Raw genomic sequence first — 14918 nt, forward strand, 5'->3', positions numbered from 1 at the left:
CCCCCCAAAAAAAACCTGCTAATTTAGGGAACGTGCCCTTTCCCACCTGCTTGGGATCCATCAGGGGTGACCAAACACAACCACAAGGTGTTGCTATGGGGCAAAAGTCCATTTGGGAAAAGAAAGGACAAAGGTGAGAGTGGGTTCTGTTGGCATCTCAGGGAGCCCTCCAGATGTTCTATGGTTGCTCAGCACAGATGGAAGCGATGCATTTTTTGAAGCTCAGCCACAGGTGGGGAGAAGAGGGATATTTTCCATTGAACTCATTGACTGAGAAGTGTCTCCTCATGTTTGTGTGCTGCCATTGGAAGAGGTGTCTTAAGAGGGGAAGCTGAGCTTGCAAACCACTGCCTGGGATCTTTCAGCAGTCTCCCAGAGTGTTTCTACATAGCAGAAAAAAAAACCCTCACAGATGTATGGAGATGTGTGAAGATGAGTTACTTGACTTGAAGGGATGAGTTTGATTTGTTCCAGCAGCGAGGGTGAAGCAGCCTGGATGGAAGCCATGTTCCCAGCCCGTCCCTGGGCTTCTGCAGGCCAGAACAGTGAATGCAAAACCAAGTTCAAAACCCAGTTATTGCGCCTGAGCTGCTATTTGATCTGTGCTGCTGAGGGCCTTGAGCTCGCTGCAATTACAGGCTGCTCACCCTCATTAAAAACAAAACAGAACAGAACCAAAACTAAACATTCCCCATTCCAAAAATCTCATAGACCTGTGTTTTCCTTTGAAACCCGTTTTGGTGCTTCGAGAGATCCAGTTAGCTCGTGCTTGCTGCTTTCCTGAGGTGGAACCCAAATGCTTAAGAACTACAGCAGAGAGGTGATGGGTGCGGGAGCGATATGGGAGCGATGCAGCAGTGATGGCTTTGGGGGTTGGGGGGTCTGGCAGCATCACTTTACTCAGGCTGTGAGGCATTCTTCAGGCTTTGGCTCTTTATGCTCTTTTTGCTGGAGGAGGTTTTGGAGACGATTTTCACACCTGGATTGGTGCCTTTTGCACTCCCAGAGCTGAAATTCCCTCCTGCAGAACTGAGCCCACTTCCACTGCTGCCTCCTCCAAGCCCGAGCCCACTGCCACCTCCATACCCACCTCCAAGACCACCTCCACCTCCAAGTCCAAGTCCTCCTCCGCTTCCAAAGCTGTAGCCCCCACCACCTCCTCCAAGACCGTATCCACTTCCACCTCCTCCTCCAAGACCGTATCCACTTCCACCTCCTCCAAGACCGAATCCACTTCCACCACCTCCTCCTCCAAGGCCGTATCCACTTCCACCGCCGCCTCCACTTAAGCTCAGTCCACCAAATCCTCCTCCTCCACCAGTTGTGCCAGAGCTGGAGCTGATCACCGCTGCAAGAAAAGAAAACCAGCTAGAATGTTGGACATCTGTTCTGGTACTGGCTGGTTCCAGAAAGCACCACCATCAGGGCTTGGACCCATAGGGCCTGAACCCAACCTCCCTAAGTCACTAAGGGTTCCAGTAGGTTCTGAATGTCTTATATGGAGCAGTTGGGTAAAAACTCTCTTTTCCCAAAGCTTTACTCTCATTTGACCTAAGGAAGATGTGTACTGTGGTACTTACAGTAGCTGATGGGGTTCAGTCCTTCTCCGCTCAGCCTGTTGGAGGGCAAATGAAGTGGACATTAGTGCAAAATGAAGATGCAGGCAGGGGGACCAACAAGCTCAGAGCAGAGAAGTGACATCTGCTATTTATTTCTGCAGGAATTGTGTTCCCACCTGCTCTCCTCGCCCTCCAGCAGCTTCCTGTAGGTTGCAATCTCAATGTCCAGGGCCAGCTTTACATTCATCAGCTCCTGGTACTCGCGTAGCTGCCGGGCCATGTCAGCTTTGGCTTTCTGTAGGGCATCCTCCAGCTCCATCATCTTTGCCTTAGCATCCTTGAGAGCCAGCTCCCCACGCTCCTCAGAGTCTCCAATGGCTGTTTGCAGGGTGGCACACTGCAAGGGGACAACAGGGAATCCAGGCTCTGGGTAAGAGTAAAGCAATACGATTCCTGGAGAGGCTGTGGGTGTCCCATCCCTTGAGGTGCATAAGGCCATGGATGGGTCCCTGGGCCACTGATGGAGGTAGAAGTGGCACCAGTCCATGGCTGGGGATGGGACTGGGGATTCTGAGGGCTCTTTTGCCATTCCTACCTGGTTCCTTGTGTTCTCTATCTCTGCTCGGATCCTCTGGATGAGCCGGTTGAGCTCAGAGATCTCCCCCTTTGTGTTGCGCAGGTCATCTCCATGCTTCCCAGCTGTGGCCTGCAGCTCTTCATACTGGGGTTCAGAAGGAAGAGGAAGCATTCAGAGCTGTCCAGGTGACTTAGACAAACTCACACAGGGGACAGCAATAATTCTTCCCATAGATACACCTACAAGTGTGCTCACCTTGGTTTGGTACCAAGCCTCCGCCTCAGCCCGGCTGCGGTTGGCGATGTCCTCATACTGTGATTTGACTTCAGCTATGATGCTGCTGAGGTCCAGGTCCCGGTTGTTATCCATGGACAGGATGACGGCGGTGTCAGATGCTTGTGCACTGAGCTGAGCCAGCTCCTGTGGGGAAGCATGTGGGGACCCAGCTGCACCTACCTTCAAAATGCCATCTGAAGTGACAGTCACTGCCTGGGGGTGATGGCAGGACAGAGTCAGGGGAGGAGGGTGTCTGTACCGCCTCGTAGAGGGCTCGGAGGAAGTTGAGCTCGTCTGTCAGAGCATCCACCTTGGCCTCCAGCTCCACCTTATTCATGTAAGCAGCATCCACATCCTGGAAAAGAGCAGCCATGGGGACATCTGCAGCACCTGTTATCTCTTCTTCAGATCTACCAAGACCTCATCTGTCTCAGGGATGTGCTGCTGCAGTGGTAATGCATGACTGGAGAAGCTGTGCTCAACACATGCTCTTGGAAGGCCAACATTGAGAACATCTCTTGGCCAAGAGAAGTGCTGGGTGTTGCTTTGCTAGAGGATAAGGATAGCATGCAGCCCATTTGGCCTTTGGGACATGCAATTCCCAGCACTGCTCAGCATCTTTATATCTACGTGGTCTATTCTGCTCAAGCAAGCATGAATGCATAGTTTGCTGTCAAGAGTTGACTTCCATCCTCCTTCAGCTCCCTTCATTCCTTTCCCTTAAAACCATAGCACTACTTTAAAGGATGAGGGTGCATCTCTGTGAGACCTCCCATCTGTCAGGGCTCCCACTGTATGCACTTCTTGGGGATGGCTCAGCACCCATACAACTCATCTCACCCACCTTCTTCAGCACCACAAATTCATTCTCTGCTGCTGTGCGCCGGTTGATTTCTTCTTCATACCTACAGGGATAAAGGGAAAGCTATGCTGGGTCACACATTGATAAGCAGAGCAGCTATACAAGTGAAACTGCAAGATGATTTGGGTCAAGCGTGACACTTTACATAAAGCAGGTTTAGATGATTTTCCTTTACAAGTTTCATCACAAATTGCCATGTCCTGGCTGAACCTGCATTTTCTGCTCGGAGGAATGTTGCTGGAGCATACTTCTGCCATGCGAGGTGGCAGGGACTTTGCAGGGAAAGGCACTGTGTGAGAGTCATGCATTACAGGAAGGTTCATCCGATGCCACATTATGGACTAAAGCCCTTTTTTCTCCCCTTTCTCATAGAAAGTTTGATGAATATCTCAGGCTAGATGTTTGTCCTTGAGAAAACTAGTTCTAAGTGAGACTAATCCTACTGCCTAATGCTAAACTGAACTATTTGCATCACATTTCACCCCAGGCTGCCGGGATGTGCCACCGAACAGGCACTCACTTGTTCTTGAAATCCTCAACAAGGTCTTGCATGTTCTTCAGCTCCCCATCCATGCGTCCTCTCTCGCTCAGCAGGTTGGCCAGCTGCCGCTTCAGGTTATTGATGTAAGCCTCAAAGAGTGGGTCCAAGTTGTTCTTGCCCGTGCTGTTTTTCTGACCCTGGTCCTGCAGGAGTGTCCATTTGGTCTCGAGAACCTTGTTCTGCTGCTCCAGGAAGCGAACCTGGGCATTGGGAAGAAGAAGGAGTTAGCAGAAGATACATGCTGATGGCCAAGAGTCAGTAACTGAGACGGGTGCGCAGCACAGACCAAGTAAATCCCAAACTAGTTCCACGGCACTTGATGACACCTCACCTTGTCAATGAAGGAAGCAAACTTGTTGTTGAGGCTCTTGATCTGCTCCCTCTCCTCCTTGCGCACCTGCTGAATGTTGGGGTCGATCTCCAGGTTGAGGGGTGCCAGTAGGCTCTGGTTGACTGTCACTTCTTGGATGGTGCCCATGCCAGGTGGGCCACCAAACCCCACAGGACCCCTGCCACCACCCAGTCCTCCAAGTCCCCCCATGCCTCCTGCTCCACCAAAGCCAAGCCCAGCAGGACCTCCACCAAAACCATAGCCACCACCACCACCACCAAGACCAAGTCCAAGGCCACCGCCACCTCCACCACCACCAAGACCAAAGCCACCACCGCTGCCACCTCCCAGGCCAGATCCACCACCTCCAAAAGCACTGCGGAAGCTGCTTCCAACACCAAAGGAAATCCTTTTGGACCCACCGAGGCTGTAGAGGCTCCTGCTGCCAAAACCTCCACCACCTCCTCCTCCTCCCCCTCCTCCAAGGAGCCTTCCAAAGCCACCACCACCTCCTCCAGACCGTGCCACCGCCCTGCTACCCCCAGGAACGATGGCTGAAGCAGCGCTGTACGACCTCCCCCCACCCCCAGCCCTGGTGCTGTACGCCTGCCGGCTCATGGCAGCAAGAGGTGACGACAAGGAGCAGCAATCTGGATGTGGGCAGCTCTGTGCGGGGAGCGAGAATTGGGAGGCCCTTTTTATCCCCCTGAGGATCTGGGCTTGGTTGCATGGAAGTCCAGAGATCAACTCAGAGCCTTCATGGTTTTGACGTGCCAGGCAGCGAGCTGTCTGATTGAAACTTGTTAAACTGATTGCACCCAAACACACCTGTTGGAGCCAGCGTGAAGCTGCTCAGCTAGAAGCATTACCTAACTGATTTCTGGCAAGAATCACTCGGCCTTTAGTGCAAAGCATGCTTGCACAGATGCCTTGTTTTATTTCATCCCTACAACGCAAAATAAACGAAAAAGGATGAAGAGAAATATCTACCCAGGTGCCCCTGCCCTATTTGAGGTGCAATAGAAGAGCTTAGTGGAGATTCCTCCAAAGCAACTCAAGTGAAAGGCAGCAAGATGAAGCTGAATGGAAATAGTGCATGGGACTTTGCTGCTTGAAGGTGCAGTGCAGGAGTGATGTTCATGAAGGCTGACACCTCCTCAGGGCTCTGAGTTCTCCTGTTGCATTTGTTCACACTTGTCAGGCAGAGACCCAACCTGAGCTGATCCAGACCCAGGCACAGAGAGATCCAACCCATCCATTTGCCTTTGAGTTGCTGCATTTCGGTGTCATCTCACATTGTGGCCATTTCATGTCAGGCATTTTATCTGTGGCAGGTTTTCAGGGCTGCATTTCTGGATACAGATAGAAGCGAATCCATCAGACAGCTCCATCCACCCAGCATCATCCACTGCACCGTTCCCAGCCTACAGGGGATGTTGTTGTGATGCATTTCCACCTCAACACCTAAAAACATGTCAAGGAAAGAGGCAAATTTTCTGAGACAGCATTTTGCCCCAGTTTGTGGACCTGTGCTATTTGCATGCTTAGCACTCGGAGCAATCAATCTTGAGTTTCTGGCTTTCTTCTTTGAAAGATCTTTGAACCTTTCCATTCCAAATGTTGCCAAAAGCAAAAAATTCCTCCCACAAATTCTGGTTATTTTACTTCTGAAAGTCCTTGGGAAAAATAGAAGGAGCAAAGCTGGTGGGGTGGGGTGGCACTTTTGGCCTCTCAGTTTTTAGGGAACAGTTTTTAGGGTGTTCACAATCTTTTCTTCTTCGTATTTTGGTTTTCAGCTTCTTGCTCTGCTGGATGGACCGTGCTGTGTGCATGACTGGCTCTTCAACATCTGCCTGTGCATTTGCAGGACAGGACTCCACATGCCCTCTGCGATACGCTCATGTGGCCCAGCACTACAGAGCCGTTAATGCATGAGCTGAAGTCCCACTGGAAGAGAAATGAAGCAGGTGCTGGTTGTTCTGCTGCATATATGAAACCACATCTGCAATTATCCCTGGGGAAATGCAGCCAGTTGGGCTCAGACCAGGGGAGTTGGTTGTTCACATTGAATTTCCCATTGAAGTTCCTGGGCTGGAGTGCACTGGGTTGCTCATTGGGCTGAAGCTACCTGGGATACTACTGAAATCCACAAGCATCCATTGCTTTCTTTATTTGCATAGAATTCAAAGCCTCAGTACGATGGGAAAATGAGACTGTCTTCATACTGGCTTGACCCCACTGAAGGCTGATTGTCCTGAAGCTGACAAACAGGTTCGGATCAGATATTAGAGTTGAATGAATATAATGGCATTAAGGGTGCGGCCGCCAAAAGAAAGAGGGAATTGTCATCTGGGGCTCCCACACTCTTCTCCCTGAAGCCCACAAGGCATGTGAGCAATGCGAGGGCTGGAGGAGATGCCCCATTTCTTGTTGGTTGTGGGTTCCACACCCAGATGTGGCTTTTCACATCTGTCCCTTCAGATCAGCTCCAACAAGGTTTCACATCTACAGTGACATCCAGCAAGATTTAGCCCCAAAATAAATTGCAACACTCACCCCTCCTCAGTTTGCATTACAGGGGTAAATAAACCTGCCTGCACCCTGAGCTGCTTCCGAATGGGTTTCTCCAAAGGGAAACTCAAAGTGGAGCTGTCCTGGGGGTTTTTGGTGATGCCCAGGAGAGTGGGAGGAAAAAAGGGGTCAGTGGTGATGGCTGATTTGTCCAGCATCCATCTGAGCTGTGGGGACCTTCCATGGCTATGCTGCCTTGGGAACAGGAGCCCGGCACAGAGCAAAGGGATGAGGAGCTTGATCTCACCCAATCTCAGCTGCCTAAAAGGGCAGTGAGGGCTCATCCCTCCCTGTGCATCCTGCAGACCCTGGTGCAGGCTGCATGCTTTAAAGGCGTGATGCTTGAGGACACCACTGGTGCTGTTTTGCAAAGACAGACATCTGTTTCATTTAGGAATTAACCTGCTCTTGCGAGAGGGTTTCAGGGGTGGGGTGTGGGATATATTTCTTTTGCTGCTCTCTGAGCTGGGTCTCATTAATTGCTTTAAACAAGGGCCTGCCTGCTTTTTGTTCTGCCTGCAGCGTGTGAGATCCCAGCTTCCCAGGTGATGCTGTGCATTCACTCACCTCTGATGGAACAGAGCTATGCAAAAGTGCATGGGGAAGGAAAGCAGACTGAAAAGACATCACTGCTTTGGTAATGTTGGGAGGGAAATGAAACCTGTGGAGCACAGCTTGAATAATGCATGTAGTTTATTGAAGGTACAGCTGAAAGTCTGGAGTAAGCGAAGGGTAATCAACTGTTCACTTACACATTAAAAGCATTAAATCTGTCTATCTGGTACACACACAGGAAAAACAACGCATGCATTTAACTACAGAAATATAAGGTGCTCGTCGGCTTGTAATTAAAATCTGCTCTACCTCACCTGGTGTAGCAACTTGGGCCCATTTACATAACCACTACCAACCCTCTCGTAAACAGGAAAAATTGGATTTTCAGGTGTCATTAAAGGAGCTAAATAACAAATGCGGCTCCATCTGGGTCAGCGTAAGATGTGGCTGCTCTTTTCTGATGAGCAAATTTTTGTGTTCTTTTGCAATTGCTGTCTGAGGGACAGGAAATCCCTCAGAAAAGGGGCTGAGCAGGAAGAGCCATGAAGGCAGCAGACTGAAATGCAAATCTCGCCTGGCTGAGACTTGGGGGAGGAGGGGGATCCGCTGACCCCCAGAGCACCATGTGAGAGAAGGTGGGTGGTGACCACTCAAAAAAAACACCGTGTTTTTGGCAGAGCTACCGACCTCGCTGCGTGTGCAATGCATGCTCGTGTGATTCAGCTGTTAGAAGGAAGGGGAATACTGTTTTACTGCAGAAATGCTGGTTCTTTTCTCAACACGACGTGCTGTTTCATCACCTACCGGCTCGTTCTGACCACACGCACGGCCGTGCTGTACCGGCTGCCCCCTCCACACACCCCAGGACCTGGGATGATGACAGCCCCGGGGCTGCACTGCTCCACTCCAGCACACACCAGGTTGCCCACGCCGGCTGCGCACTGCAGCCCATCAGCACCGGGCAGCACCTCGCGCCCCACGCAGCTGGCTGCGCTCCGAGCCCCAAAGCCACCCCCCACCCTAGGGACGCAGTCCACGCTGCGAGCACTGAATCCAGCACCGCTGACCCCAAAGGATGAGACCACCCCTCCCAGCCCCGAGCTGGCTCCGGTCTTCACAGAACATTTGCCACCGATTCCGGATAAGGAGCGGCACTCACCGACCGTGCCGCCGCCGCTGACCACGGCTGTAGGAAAAGAAGGGTCTGGTTACTGCTGAGCAGCAGCCAGGTAGGATGTGGGGTGTAAAAGGGAATGAGTGGGATTACAGGCTTACAGTGGGGCTTGCTTGGTTGGCTTACCTACGCTCACCGGGTTGCCAGTGCATATCCTGTAAAAAATAAAAGGCAGTGTCTCAGAGATGTGCTTTAAGGGGATGCTCCACAGACATGCATGTACATGGAGATGGAGATGCTGCCCAGTCTTAGAAATCCTTGGTGCCCTGGTGTGGTTTGTATTGGCCACTAAACCACTGCAGGTTGGACCTGAAACCCCACAGGTGGCCAAATGTCGCATCCCTGTCTGTCTGTCCTGCAGCACTGAGATAGAGCTGCACTGAGTGGGAGAGGGGAGGATGCACCCAAGGGGAGATGGGAAGGAGCAGTGCTCCTCTTTGCACTCATGGGGAGATGCAGCCACCCAATATTCCCTACTTCCTCTCCTGTTGGGTTTTCCTGCAAGCTGCAGCTGCGCATGCACCCACCTGCTCTCCTCTCCTTCCAGCAGAGTCCTGTAGGTCGCAATCTCGATGTCCAGGGCCAGCTTGACATTCAGCAGCTCCTGGTAGTCCCTCAGCAGACATGCCATCTTGTCCTTGGCCTGCTGCAGAGCCGTCTGCAGGTCCACCAGCTTCTGCCGGGCGTCTTTGAGGGCGCAGTCACCACGCTGCTCAGCGTCGCAGATGGCCGTCTGCAGGGCTGCAATCTGTAAAGGGCAACAGGTGACTGAGATAGCAACACAGAGCTCAGCAGGGCTGCAAGTTTCCCCTCTTGCTTCTCAGCTAGAAACTGCTGGAGAAACCTAGATTTTGATTGGGCATCTGCAGTGGCCATGCATTGGGGGATGAAGGGATGTGTTGTCTGCACTGTAGCAAACATGCAGCTGCCATTAGTTCTGGGAGAGCCAAACCAACTGGATTCTGCTAGGTGGAAATCAATCTGCCACCTGGAGAAGCGTGCTGACACATCCAAGTTGGAGCTGGGGCAGGGGGTTCCTTTGCACGCTGCCTCCCGTGCAGCACTCAGCTCTTTACCTACCTGTTTCTTCACATTGTCTGATTCACACTGCAGCTTCTGTATCATCCGGTTCAGCTCAGCAATCTCACTCTGGTTGTTCCGTAGATCATCGCAGAACTTGCCCCGGCTGCTGTGGAGCTCTTCAAGCTGTGCATGGGAAGGGGACAACATTACACTGGGAATTGCTCCTTACAGGAAAGGGGACAACACACCAGAGCTGCAGCAATGCTCTGAGATGGGACCTTATGTGGGCCCTGAACAATTTGGGACTTCCTGATGGAGGAGATCATGACATTCTGTAGTGCTCCTCGGGGTTTTGTTGGTGGAGGGTTTCATTGCCACATGTGCAGTACTCACTCTGGTCTGGTAGAAAGCCTCCACTTCAGCCTTGCTCTTCTGGGCAATCTCCTCGTAGCAGCACTCCACGCTTTTGATGATGCCCTCCATGTCCAGGTCCCGGCTGTTGTCCATTTGCACAATGACCGAAGTGTCACACAGCTGGCAGTCCATCTGGGCTCTCTCCTGCAAGATCCATCACAGGTCATTCCCCTTCCACCCACCAGCCTCAGGGCTGCACCTCACCTAAAGAGTCTGGAGGGAAAAAGGAGCCTTGGGGACAACTAGGGACAGTTGTCCTATAGATGCCCAACTGGGATATGGGACCTTTGGGCAGCTGACTTGTTCCCAACAGCTGGGACTTGCTGTGGTGGCACGACATGGGATTGCCTGAAGGAGCAACGCAATCCAGCTGGAGCAACTCGCTGATTGCAGCTCAGCATTGCAGCTGTGCCAGCAGATTTTTGGGCTGTGCATCCCTTGGGGTAAGTGCTTTGGGCCCAATGTCTGCAGGCTGCTGGTTAGAAAAGGTGGAGAGCAAGCACCAAGCATCTCCTGTGTGTTTTGGTAGGACCCTTTTGCAGCCAACTGTGTAGTAGGCAACCAAAGCATCTAACAGTGTCCTTATCAGGTACATATGTAGAGATTGGGATTTATTTGGCTGTGGTTGTAGGATTTTAGGAGAAGACACCTTTCCCTGTGCTGGTTTTGCTCTCAGAGTGGTGGGTGAGCTTCTCTTACCTCAGCATAGATGCACTTGAGGAACTCCAGCTGCTGCCGCAGGAGGCCCACCCGCACCTCCAGCTCTTCCTTGGTCAGGTAGAGGCAGTCCACGTCCTGAAGAGAAACCATGTGTTGGGTGAAAAGAGGGAAAAGAACCAAGGGCTGTGCCCAGGCTTATTTTCTGTTAGGTTTGCATGTCTCTCACTGTGGCCAACCCCTGACTCTACCTGGGTTTGCATTATCCGTGCTTAAAACCTGATGAGGTTCTGCACATTCCTTGGGTCACCTCTATGTTGGGCTTCCCCTGCTCAGGCAGTGCCGTGGCTTTGCATTTCTCCCCCAGGTTTTGCTCACCTTCTTCAGCACCACGAACTCATTCTCTGCTGCCGTGCGCTTGTTGATCTCATCTTCATACCTGCATTGGAAAGCAGAGGGGGGGGGGTGCTGATTGCTGGGGTTCCCGTCCCCACAGCCCAGCATAGCTAAAGCCAGGACCTCTCCCTGTTTGCTTTGTATCTCCTATTTGGCTTTTGCTTTTGTTGTTATTTTTCCTCCCTGCTTGGCTGTGTTCAGCACTTTGAAATAGCCCACGCCAGCAGTATCGGTGGCCACTGTGAGGTGGCAGCAAGTCAGGTGAAACCACAAGGAGTGCAAAACTCTGCACCAAGTTGAAGGCTTGGTGTGTTCCTCCTAACCCTGCGAGGCTTTTTGGAAGCATCCAGGACTCTGCTCTGAGAGTTCATGGGCAGAATGTGGCCAAAATGCTCCAGGGGAGGTCAGGAGCTTGAGCAAGCCATGAAACTCCCATTTGCAATGAGAGCTGAGCCTGTGCGTAATGGCCAAGTAATTGGGGCTGAGAAGTACTTTCACAGGGTGAGTCTGACCTCATCAAGTGAGAGAAAACTTCTGAGAGCTCGACTGTAACATCTTTGGAGAAGACTCTTTCATCCTGGCTGTGCATAACCAGCCACCAAGAGTCCTGGTTATGGCTGAGCATAGCACACAGGGAGTAATTAAGGAATATCTGCGTCATAGATCAAAAAGCTATTCCCACATTTCCTCTGAGTGAATTGAACCCAGTGGGGATGATGTGGATGAAGGGTTCTGTGGGAAGGGACAGCACCAGGGGCACAGAGTTTGATGATGTGAGAAGTTTGATATGGTATCAGGGTGAAGGAAGAAGCTCCCCATCCCCTCCTATGGGTATACCGCAAGTGTTGGGTGTGCAGCAATGGGACCCCAGCACAGAGCCCTGCCCTGTGCCCAAGTGTTTAGACTCATTGAATAATGCATTAACCTCCCCTTTGCACTCTGCTTACTTGCACTTGTATTCTTGCACCAGGTCCCGCAGGCAACGCTCCTCATTCTCCAGCCTCTCTCTCTCCCCCAGCACACACTCCAGCTGCTTCCTCAGGTTGCAGATGAAATTCTCAAAGACGGGCTCCAGGTTGCGCCGGGATGCAGGCAGGACGTACTGCTGCAGCAGCTCCCACTTGGTGGTCAGCACCTTGTTCTGCTGCTCCAGCAGCCGGACCTGCAGAAGGAAGAGATAAGAAAGTCACCTGGCCTCTCTTCTATTGAGCAAAGGCACTTTGGTTCCTCTGCTTGCAGGACGTAAGAGCAAAACTAAAAGGCAAGTGGTTAAGGGCTGATTTCTCAGCAGCCTGAGTGCTAAGGGCATCATCTCCCAGCCCAGGGCTGAACAACACCCGTGTGCTTGCTCCATGTGGAACCCAATGATCTGTTTGAGCAAAGCAAGCTCCTGCTGAGGAAGGATCCCTTCCTGCTCTGGCGAGCTGATTCCAGGAACGAGCTCTCCCAGGGCTGAAAGCTCCATCCAAGAGCTCATTTGAATGCATCTGATTGAAGCTCTAACCACGGGTACTTATCATGCCTTTCACTTCTAGATTAAAGAGCTCTCCTAAGTACTTGGGAACCTTTATGGATCATGAATAAGTCATTTTTTCAGCGGGAGGAAGTAGGGTGGCTTCTTTACATTGGGTTTGTTTTTCTCAGCTGCGGAACAGCTCATGGGGAAATCTGAGCTTGGATGAAGAATCCTCTGTCATTTGAAAAACCACTTTCCATAACACACCCCTAAACAGCAATGAAAGCCCCTTAGGCTTAGCTAAGACAGTAATGATAAATGACGTTTAGGAAATCACCAAATCCTTTCATTGACAAGCTGGACAGAGAAATTAAAGTTTATCTCATTTTAGCTAGACCTGCACCCTTCTCCCTCTACAGGGTGAAGTGAACAAACAGCTGTCATAGAACTGCAGAATAGTTTGGGCAGGGTGGGACCTTAATGATCCAACCATACCATAGAATCATAGATCCAAAGGATGGTTGGGTTGGAAGGGACTTTAAGGATCACAGAACCATAGGATGGTTGGGTTGGAAGGGTCCTCAAAACCCCCCATCCCCACCCCTTTCCCTGGCTTGGTCCCACTTTTCCATCAGTTGCCCAGGCCCCATCCATGGTCTTGAGAACCTCCAAGGTGTTTCTTTGGTGTTTGTAGAGATAGGAGAGCAATTGCCAATCACACATGGCGTAGGACCATCTAGCTTGGAGAAGACCTCCAAGGTCATCTCAGCATCTCCCTCCTTTGTCCCACAAGCTTTATCTTGCTGCTGACCCTGACTGAGCCATTTAGCAGACTGGTAGCCATCAAGAGGCACAGCAGAAGAGCTGGGATCCAAGCAGTGCCTGCACCAGGAGCCATTGGTGTCACGTTATCCGCGGGGCTCACCTTGTCGATGAAGCAGGCAAACTGGTTGTTGAGGTTCTTGATCTGCTCCTTCTCATGGGTCCGCACCTGGCACTCCTCAGGGTCCACCCCCACACAGAGGGGCTTGAGGAGCTCCGGGTGGATGCTGACACCACGGATCCCTTCTGATCGACCTCCTCCAAGCCCGATGCCGATGCCTCCGCCGTAGCCGCCCATCGCCACTCCATCTCCAAGGCCTCTGTAGCTTCCCAGGCCCCCGTAGCCTCCGCAGTTACCGAACCCCACCACCGTGCCCACGCCGAAGCGACCTCCGCCGTAGGCAGTGCCGCATCGTCCCACGCTGCCCGCACCGTACGCTGCACTACGGCAGCTTCCTCCAAAGGAAATCCTCTGCCCACGGCCCAGGTCGCAGACGCTCCGGCTGCTGAAGCCTCCCAACCCGCAGCGCCGTGCCGCAGGTTGGCACACCGAGGCTGAGCTGCTGCCTGCCCTGCCCAGACCGCAGACAGCGGAGGCTGAAGAGAAGCCACGTCGACCCAGCAGCGAGCTGGAGGTGTAGCACTGCCGGCTCATGATGCGGCACACGGGGACGGGAGCAGCGGTGGTGGAAGAAAGTGGAGGAGCAAGAGAGGAGCGCAAGGAGATCTCCTGTGGCTGCTCCCAGGCACAGCCCGGCTCCTTATATACGTTCCAGGAGGTGCCTGAGATGCAAAAATTTAATTTATCCACTGGGTTTGGTCTGCCTGGCAGCAAGGAATGGCTTCCAACATTTCCAACCCACAGCAAACACTTCCATCTCATATGAAATAATGTGGAAATTAAAATAAACTGCTTTGCTTGCAAGCTTCAGTTTCAGGACTTATATTTTACTTAATTAATCTGCTTCCTTATTGTGTAATTATAGTTTAGCAAAATAATTCAAGGGGTTTTTATTCATGGCTTGTTTACGGTTCGGTTTCACCACGGTGTTTAATTACATCCCAGAACCTCCTGTAGAACGCCCCGCCAGGGTCCCTGGGCAGCTCAGGGCTGGTTCTTGAGCAATGGACAATGGAGCAGGAGGTGGTTCCATCAGCACACGCATTTCTGCACCTCACTGCATGGCCGTGGCTCTCCAAGGTGGGCTCTTGCAGCTGGGTCAGGTTAAAGCTGGATGGGATAAGAGGAGAGCATGGGGTTGACGGTGGAGGCAATGGGGTGTTGTGTGGTTGTGTTGAGTTTGGTCATGGAGGGATGCTCTGGAGATGGGGTTCGTGGGCAAGAAGTGCCCATTCAGAAGAGCGTTCTGTGCTGAATAATGTGCTTATGGAAGGGGTGGCTGTGCTTGGTGTCTGGGTGTGATGGGACCAGAGAAAACCTGGAGATGCAACAAAGCAACGAAGAGCAGCATTTCAGACAGGTTGAGCGATGTTGGCCAGAGTGAACATTTTTCCTCTTATTCCTGGCGACACGCCTATTGGACGTTGAATTATTCGAGTGGTATCTGTTAATGAGAAAGCACCTTGCCTTCTTAATTAAAATCCTTAAAAAGAGTTTTGAATTCGCTTGGAAACAAAAAAAAAGTGCTTTAATTTTTTTTGCCTTAACAAAGGAGTCTAATCACAGAAACACAAGTGATTGCA

General features: G+C 51.7%; 2 protein-coding genes across 2 annotated transcripts; both read right to left on the reverse strand.

Annotated features, from left to right (window-relative positions):
- Nucleotides 1–896: 896 nt before the first annotated feature.
- LOC140263245 (keratin, type II cytoskeletal cochleal-like) lies at nt 897–4764 on the reverse strand. The gene is made up of 9 exons (XM_072358064.1): nt 4147–4764; nt 3795–4015; nt 3257–3317; nt 2672–2767; nt 2392–2556; nt 2155–2280; nt 1736–1956; nt 1581–1615; nt 897–1348 (listed from the first exon to the last, which is right to left on the reverse strand). Exons 1-9 carry the CDS (start codon nt 4762–4764, stop codon nt 897–899), a joined length of 1995 nt encoding a protein of 664 aa, XP_072214165.1.
- Nucleotides 4765–7394: 2630 nt separating this feature from the next.
- LOC140263248 (keratin, type II cytoskeletal 4-like) lies at nt 7395–13883 on the reverse strand. Its single transcript, XM_072358066.1, has 9 exons — nt 13318–13883; nt 11884–12098; nt 10919–10979; nt 10583–10678; nt 9863–10027; nt 9527–9652; nt 8974–9194; nt 8573–8601; nt 7395–8458 (listed from the first exon to the last, which is right to left on the reverse strand). Exons 1-9 carry the CDS (start codon nt 13867–13869, stop codon nt 8073–8075), a joined length of 1851 nt encoding a protein of 616 aa, XP_072214167.1. The 5' UTR covers nt 13870–13883; the 3' UTR covers nt 7395–8072.
- Between the last annotated feature and the right edge of the window lie 1035 nt (nt 13884–14918).

The sequence above is a fragment of the Excalfactoria chinensis genome, chromosome 28, assembly GCF_039878825.1.
Source record: "Excalfactoria chinensis isolate bCotChi1 chromosome 28, bCotChi1.hap2, whole genome shotgun sequence".
Lineage (NCBI taxonomy): Eukaryota > Metazoa > Chordata > Aves > Galliformes > Phasianidae > Excalfactoria > Excalfactoria chinensis.

Coding starts and splice junctions, on each gene's coding strand:
- LOC140263245 (XM_072358064.1), bottom strand. CDS start 4,764: ATGAGCCGGCAGGCGTACAGCACCAGGGCTGGGGGTGGGGGGAGGTCG. Junction 1,957..2,154: donor TAGAGAACACAAGGAACCAG/GTAGGAATGGCA, acceptor GTCCCCTTGCAG/TGTGCCACCCTGCAAACAGC. Junction 1,616..1,735: donor CTGGAGGGCGAGGAGAGCAG/GTGGGAACACAA, acceptor GCCCTCCAACAG/GCTGAGCGGAGAAGGACTGA.
- LOC140263248 (XM_072358066.1), bottom strand. CDS start 13,869: ATGAGCCGGCAGTGCTACACCTCCAGCTCGCTGCTGGGTCGACGTGGC. Junction 10,980..11,883: donor GTGCAAGAATACAAGTGCAA/GTAAGCAGAGTG, acceptor TTTCCAATGCAG/GTATGAAGATGAGATCAACA. Junction 10,679..10,918: donor AGTTCGTGGTGCTGAAGAAG/GTGAGCAAAACC, acceptor GTTTCTCTTCAG/GACGTGGACTGCCTCTACCT.